Genomic DNA, 7,568 nt, shown 5'->3' with positions numbered 1-7,568 from the left:
ACATCTTGGGTGGCAGTGATGTTCAGCAAGGGAGAATTGGCAATACCCGGGACTCTATTGCGCACGTTGTTGTGATTATAAAACAGAGTCCCGATAATTGCGACTCGGTCTCCGAACGTGATGAGATGCATGCCTTGTACCTGGATCTCAGTGCCGTTGTCCACCTGAATCCTTGCGGACCCGTCGTTGAGGATTGTGATTCCGTCATCTACCTGGGTGATTATTTCCAGGTTGCTCGGCTGGATCTCGCAGTGTGCCGTGACACCTGCACGGAGCTCTTTGGCACATGAACTTTCCAAAGCCAGACGACAAAATGTGGCTCCAGGTGAAGCGTCGCAACTCTGCAGTGTGTGGGTTTCTCCATCGCATTCGGCTATGACGTTGTCAAACAATCGCACTATGAAGTTCTTGTGGATAACAGGATAAATCGTGATCTTTCTGCAAGCTCTTTTAATCTTGGGGAATTTAATTATAAAGTGTATCGTGTTAATGGATTGAAGAACTTTTACGGACGCAACGGACATAAGATCTCCTATGGGAGTGTTGGTGGGTTCCTCTAGCCAAATTGATTCCAAATCTGTGTGGTCCAAAATGTTTGGGCTAACAATGTTGGCCTTTGCCAGAGTAATAGCAAGCATTAAATTTTGCAACTCCATCAATAGCATCCTGTTTCTACACAGTAGTGTTTCAAATAAATGGCTAGTGTCAACTCGTGAGTTTTTGGCTATCCTGAGAATTCTGTTGACAGTGATTGATAATTGGTTAAGCTGGTCCTGAACTCTAGTGTTTATTTCTACTGTTTATTATTGGCATTTATTAATTGCATTTCAGTAAACCTAGCGTGCTCTAAACTATGCCAAGTGGCTAGAGGTAAGTTGAATAACTATATCTAACTTATACGAGTTTGCCTAGTGGCTTAAAAAAAGGTGTAAAAGAAAAACAAGTCACCTTAGGTTGTCCTTGTGGACCACCCTCCCTCTAATGAGGACCTCGGTCCCCAGGTCTGCTTCCACTGCCTTCTCATCATAAGGGGGTGAGTTTGTTTCCGAGCCGTCGGTTGGACTTGACCAAAACTCTGTCACCAACGTCGAAGACCCTATTCTGCCGCTTTGCGTTCTCCCTAGCTCTGAGCATGGTCTGAGCGTTTCTGATCTTTTCTTGTTTTTTGGGGTGTCTATCATATTTAGCCCTAGCACATGTTTTGCAATTTTGTACTATTTCATTGGCCATTCTTGCCATCTTTGGAAAGTAGTACTCCGAGAGTACCTGCTTAATATTTTCCTGTGGAAACTTAGGTAAACATTTGACGGCATCTAGTGGCTCGTCACAGCGAATGTCGTTTCTAATTCCTATAGTAGCATATGCTACTACTTGTGGGGCGGCAACGTTAGCTGCTGCTATTTGTGGGGCGGCAGCGTTTGCTGCTGCTATTTGTTGAGCCAACTCATTAATTCTTTGAGTCAATGCTCGATCCCTCTGCTCGTTTGCAGCGGCCTGTTCAGCTAAAGCATCGCTGATCGCTGACCTTATTATTTCCCTAAGCTGATCTGGATCCATTTTACCTAATGGGGAGAAACTGCAGGGAGAGGTCTTGTAGCCGAGGCTTCGATACGAATGTCACAGTCGGAATCTGAGTCGCTAAAGTGCTTGCGAGGTGTTCTGTATTGGCTGAACATGCGCAGGCCAGTGGCCGCGAAAAGCAAAACGGGTCGAATTACGTCGTAGCTCTGAACCACGAGAACTGTATGTATTGATATAGCACAATTTTAGACACAGAAAGTAACACAAAGTAATTTCATTAACGATCTGGATGATAAATTGTTTTAACTAGAATTCTCAAGGCAGTCACTCTCACGAGTTTCAGAAACCTGGTTCAGAATACTGTTATTAATTATGATCTGTTGCAATATTAAACACTCACAAGTACTAAACTAATTTTTACAAAAAATTAAGACTTTTGTATAAGAAAAAATTTTGGCTAGAGTATCCACTTACATGATTCCACTAACACAAAAAAAAATGTTTCTTTATTATGTTGGTCACTCGCAGCTCCCTCGCTGCTGTCTTAATTTTTTGTTGGTCACTGGCAGCTCCCTCGCTGCTGTCTTATTTGTTGTTGCTTGTTGCAGCTCCTGTGCTGCTGTTTGGTTATTAGTGGATGTGGAGTCCGACCACTAGTTGGGCGCCAATTACAAAGCTCCAGTCCTGTTAAGGGTGAAGATTAGGTTGAGAGGCAAACTGAGCCTCTTATTGCTGGCCTTGGGCTCAGACAATAAAACAAATTATTTTACGGCTAAGTGCCGGAGTGAATATTTATTTAAGCGACTTACTGGAAGAGCGCTGTATTCAAACTGATTTCTTAATACATAGAATATTTCACTTAAGTTATGCCAAAATTCGCATCACGCCACAATGTCATGGTCGGCAAGCCGACTCAGCAAATCTTCGGCGATAACGGAAACTCTTGCAGCAAAACAAAAGTGTCCGGTTACCGTCGCTGACCATTGCAGCTATAGCGCGCTGATATGCAATGTCGCAATTGCGAGGGCTGCTACTTAACTTATGGAGCACGCGATAGCGAGGGTAGATTATGAACTTATAAAATATCCTATGTTAAGTGTTAATTGTTAACTTACATACATATAAGTGCGTACATGTAAGTATACAATGGTGATGGAAACAGAATATAAATTAATTATCTGCATTTGACAGAGGCCGCGTCGAGAGAGTGCAAAGGCGACTCTAAGACAAGCCAAAAGAAGAAAAAAAAAGCAAACAGCTGAGCAAGGCAGAACTAACGCCCGTGCAAGCTGAAAAATATCTGGAAAATGCCAGAACTTGTACACAGCATGGCTGTCCAAGCAAAATCATCTGAAAAGAATCAGAGGCTGAGCACGAAATAAAGTGTAAGCTAAAACAAATCAGCAAGATGGCTGAAATTAAACCATTTCTGTGCGCCAACATAGAAAAATCGTTGTGGCGCAACGAGTTGGAAAAATGGCTTCGGTCATTCAATATCTATGTGGACACAGAAGAAATTTCATCGGTAATTAAAAAGCGGAACAAATTATTGCATCTCGGCGGACCACAGCTACAAGAGGTGGTGTACAGTCTTCCAGGCGCGTTAGTGGCATACGATGCGACAAAGGAAAATGATGAATTTACTCCTTTGGTGGATAAATTAAATGAATATTTTTCACCACAACGTAACGCCGTATTCGAAAGGCACATGTTTCGCAGCATGGTGCCCGCCAAGGTGATTGCTTCGCCGAGTTCTTGCTGCGGCTAAGACAACAAGCCAGTAAATGCTCTTTTGGAGCCTCCAAGACCGAAATAGAGGAAATCTGCGTCGCTGATAAAATAATTGATGCCTGGGCTAAGACTGCGTTGAAAAAGAAGCTATTAGCGGAGCTCAAGCTGGAGGAGATAATAAATACTTGCACTGTTGAAGAGCAAGTGAATCAGCAATCAGAGGCAATGGTGATTCCGTCGGATGCCGATATTGTGAAGAAAATTGCTGTCCAAACAAAAAGAAATGACAGGACGAATGATGTGTGTGGCCGGTGTGGAGCAGCAGACCATGATGAACGCAGTATGGCATGCCCGGCAAGAAACTCAAAATGTAATAAATGTTCCCGGTTCGGACATTATGCTCGGATGTGTAAGATCGCATTGAAGAGACGTTTTGGAACACCATATGATAATCAACGCAAGCGACCACGAACCTCACAGTTCCAGGTGCGCGCCATTGATGAGGAGGAGACTAAGTGTCACAGCGACAACAGTTGGTCGAACTGTTTTAAAATAACTGGTGAACCAGAAGGAGAAGAAACCGTATCATGTCTTGTTGGGAGATCCCAGCTGCAAATAATAATTGACTCCGGATCACGGTACAACCTGATAAGCCTTCGCGATTGGCTGCAACTGAACAGTGTAAATGCGACAGTGTTCAATGTTCGTAACAACTCGTCTACCCAGTTTGGAGCCTATGCTTCGGATGACGTGCTGAGGGTGACTAACGCTTTTGAAGCTCCGATAAGAATTCAGGAAAGACCAGAGATGATTGCTACATTTTATGTAATTGAAAATGGTAGACAATCGTTACTAGGACGGGACACAGCCGTACAACTCAATGTCCTAAAAATTGGTTTAGGCGTAAATAAAGTGGATTCGTACGCCCATTTTCCGAAATGGAAAGCTTCACCTGTGAGATTGGCCATAGACCACAATGTGAGACCAGTGCAGAAGCCAATGCGGAGATTTCCGACTGCGTTAGAAGATCGAATTGCAGAACGAATAAGCCAGGCTGTGCAGCAAGACATTATAGAGCCAGTCCATGGACCGAGTTCATGGATTTCACCAGTTGTAATTGCGTATAAAGGAAGCGGCGAGATAAGGCTATGTCTGGATATGCGAAGGGCGAATTTGGCCCTCTCGAGGGAAAACTACCCACTGCCAACATTCGACATGTTCATGACCAAACTACGGGAGGCGAGATGTTTTTCCAGACTGGATTTGAAAAATGCTTATCACCAATTGGAACTCGATGAGTCAAGTCGACAGATTACCACATTTATTACACACAAGGGACTATTTCGATATAAAAGACTGTTTTTCGGAGTTAATTCGGCTTCAGAAATTGCCCAGAGGCGGCTGGAAGAATTGTTAGCAGGCTGCCCCAATGCTCTGAACTATATTGACGATGTCATCGTCTTCGGCAAAAATGAGGAGGAACACGACAAGGCGCTAACTGCGGTTCTGAAAATCTTTGATACCCACAACGTTGTTTTGGATAAGCAAAAAGGTGTGTACAAAACAACAAAACTCAAGTTTCTTGGCCATATTCTATCGGACCATGGTATCGAAGCGGATCCGGAGAAAGTTAAAGTGATCACAGACTTTCGTGATCCGAAAACTAAGGAGGAGACAAGGAGTTTCCTGGGCCTCGTAACATACGTGGGGAAATTTATACCCGATCTCGCCAACACGACGGAGCTACTGAGAAGATTAATAAAGGCGAATACCAAATTTGATTGGACCAACAAAGAACAGCAAGCCTTTGATACGTTAAAGAAACAAGTCGTCGAGGTGACAAAGCTGTCATACTTCAATAAAAATCTCCGTACATGTCTTATAGCCGATGCAAGTCCAGTGGCACTGGGAGCTGTTCTGGTATAGGTTGATGATCACAACGACCATCATATAGTATCGTTCGCCAGTAAAAGCCTAACTGATGTTGAGAAGAGATATTCGCAAACGGAGAAAGAAAGCTTGGCACTGGTATGGGCAGTGGAGAAGTTTTACTACTACCTAGCTGGACTGCAATTCGATTTGATAACGGATCATAAGCCATTGGAGTCCATCTTCAAACCAACTTCGAAACCACCGGCACGTATCGAACGTTGGTTACTACGCCTACAGTCCTACCGATTCCGAGTCATCTATAAAGCAGGAAAGGAAAACATCGCAGATTCCGTGTCGCGTCTTTGTCAGCTTACAGAAGCAGTAGCTTTCGACTGGCAGGATGAGCAGATTATCTTTCAAATTGTAGCCAAAGGAGTCTCAAAGTCTCTAACCATATCGGAAATCATGGAAAAAAGTATGCAGGACGAAGAAATAATTGATGCAATGACCTATCTTAGCACCAACTCATGGGAGGCGAACTCATCCAGTCCATATTATCTGTTCCGATGGGAGTTATCGACAGTTGAAAATGTACTCTTACGCGGAACGAAAATAGTTATACCAACAATACTACGATCGCAAGTGCTCGAACTGGCTCACGAGGGCCATCCGGGTGAATCGGCTATGAAACGAAGATTACGTTCAAAGGTGTGGTGGCCAAGGATCGACCGGGAAGCAGAAGGATTTGCTAAGGCCTGTAGAGACTGCATCTCCGTATCGCTAGCAAGTAAACCAGCGCATATGGATCGGCATGCGTTTCCAGCAGGCCCTTGGCAATGTGTCGCATCTGACTTACTAGGACCGTTGCCGAGCAACGACTATGTACTGGTGTTGATCGACTATTTTTCCAGATACATGAAACCATTTCGTCGAAGGTGCTGATCGAGCAAATGGATGAGATATTTTCTCGTTTGTTTTCTCTCGAACTCCAAGATTTTTGTCGGACCAACGGTATTACTGAAATAACGACACCACCATATTGGCCGCAGGCGAATGGCGAAGTTGAAAATATGAACAAGTCTTTGGTGAAACGCCTTAAAATTGCGTGGTCGAAAGTGAAAGATTATAAAAGAGAGATCCAAAACTTTGTCATGATGTACAACGTAACACCACATGGAACCACAGAAGCAGCTCCTTCGGAATTGATGTTTAACCGGATCATTAGAGACAAGATACCGGATGTTCGAGACGTTGTGGGTGATGTCGGTGAATCCTCGGAAAGAGACTTGGATTGCTGGAACAAACAGAAGGGAAAAAAGAAAGCAGACAAGGGAAGAGGCGCCAAAGCATCGGATATCCAACCCGGAGACAAAATTGTGCTGAAGAATGTCTTGTGCCCACATAAGCTGACACCCACGTTTGATACAACCGAGTACGTGGTAGTCAACAGAAAAGGGAATATAGTCCAAGTGCAAGGAGGAGGGAAAACGCTAACCAGGGATGTGAGTCATTTAAAAAAAATTCCAGTTACAGGTACCCATGAAGCTGCAACGACAACCGATAGTGTTCAGGGCCCGAGCACACCCAGACAAACGTCCCAAGCACCGGAAAATGAAGCCTGCGCTCAGGACGAAGGATTGAAGCTGAAGCTGAAAAATATTGGAGGGATGTGGAGACCCGTGCCAAGGGAGCTTTCGGCGGCCGGCGATCAACAGACAGAAAGCCCCGCGGCACAAGCCACGGAATGAGCTTTTGACGTACGAACTTTGGGTATCGCTTTCTCCATCGATCTTCACTTTGATTCTTGACGGCAAGCGCAGCATATATGCATAAGCAGCACATGAATAAATTAATAGCTAATTGGTTAATGGTAAACTTGTTGTTGTTTCTAATCGCTGGAATACCGGGTTAATACAATCAGCATCAACAGCCGAGACGATATAGCCATGTCCGTCCGTATGAACACCTAGATTTGTCCTAGGGTTTGTCAAATTTTTGCAACGCCCCCTACCAATACACCAAATTTGGTATGTATATTTGCTTAGTAAATGCGCACATTTTGTATGTGTAAAGATTTTGCCTCGGCCCTTTCCGCAGCACCCGTAATTTGAAAAAACTCGATTATCTCCCGCAATTTTCTACCTTGTTCAATCAAGTTTGTCACACCAGCAAAATAGATCAAAACCAAATTAGATCAAAATCGGACTAAAAATAGCCAAGTTATGCATATAAAAGTTTTTCCATAACGCCGGAGTTGGCCGTTGGCTGATAGGAGCCGCTAGGGTGCTTGTATGCTTGAGTGAGCGAGATACTAAGATGTGCTTGTAAAAAGCATGTGAACAGATTTTTTAAAAAATTTGTAAATGCATTTGTTATTATAAATTTGAAATATTTGTTTTACTGGTGTATGGTATACGGTATACCTATGTCGGTAAGACGACTTT

At 43.7% G+C, this 7,568-nt stretch overlaps 1 protein-coding gene across 1 annotated transcript; it reads left to right on the top strand.

Annotated features, from left to right (window-relative positions):
* The first annotated feature begins 2,929 nt into the window (after positions 1 to 2,929).
* On the top strand, positions 2,930 to 6,872 carry LOC124459908. The gene is made up of 4 exons (XM_047009690.1): positions 2,930 to 3,172; positions 3,226 to 5,172; positions 5,245 to 5,911; positions 6,118 to 6,872. Exons 1-4 carry the CDS (start codon positions 2,930 to 2,932, stop codon positions 6,870 to 6,872), a joined length of 3,612 nt encoding a protein of 1,203 aa, XP_046865646.1.
* Positions 6,873 to 7,568: the final 696 nt, after the last annotated feature.

The sequence above is a fragment of the Drosophila willistoni genome (assembly GCF_018902025.1).
Source record: "Drosophila willistoni isolate 14030-0811.24 chromosome 2L unlocalized genomic scaffold, UCI_dwil_1.1 Seg168, whole genome shotgun sequence".
NCBI lineage: Eukaryota > Metazoa > Arthropoda > Insecta > Diptera > Drosophilidae > Drosophila > Drosophila willistoni.
This window is presented reverse-complemented; position numbering and strand designations above follow the sequence as displayed.

What these genes read in the sequence shown, in the direction of transcription:
- LOC124459908 (XM_047009690.1), top strand. Translation starts at nt 2,930, where the DNA reads ATGGCTGAAATTAAACCATTTCTGTGCGCCAACATAGAAAAATCGTTG. An exon ending in TGGCACTGGGAGCTGTTCTG is followed by an intron (nt 5,173 to 5,244) that starts GTATAGGTTGAT and finishes GATGTTGAGAAG; the next exon opens with AGATATTCGCAAACGGAGAA. An exon ending in CATCTCCGTATCGCTAGCAA is followed by an intron (nt 5,912 to 6,117) that starts GTAAACCAGCGC and finishes TCGAACTCCAAG; the next exon opens with ATTTTTGTCGGACCAACGGT.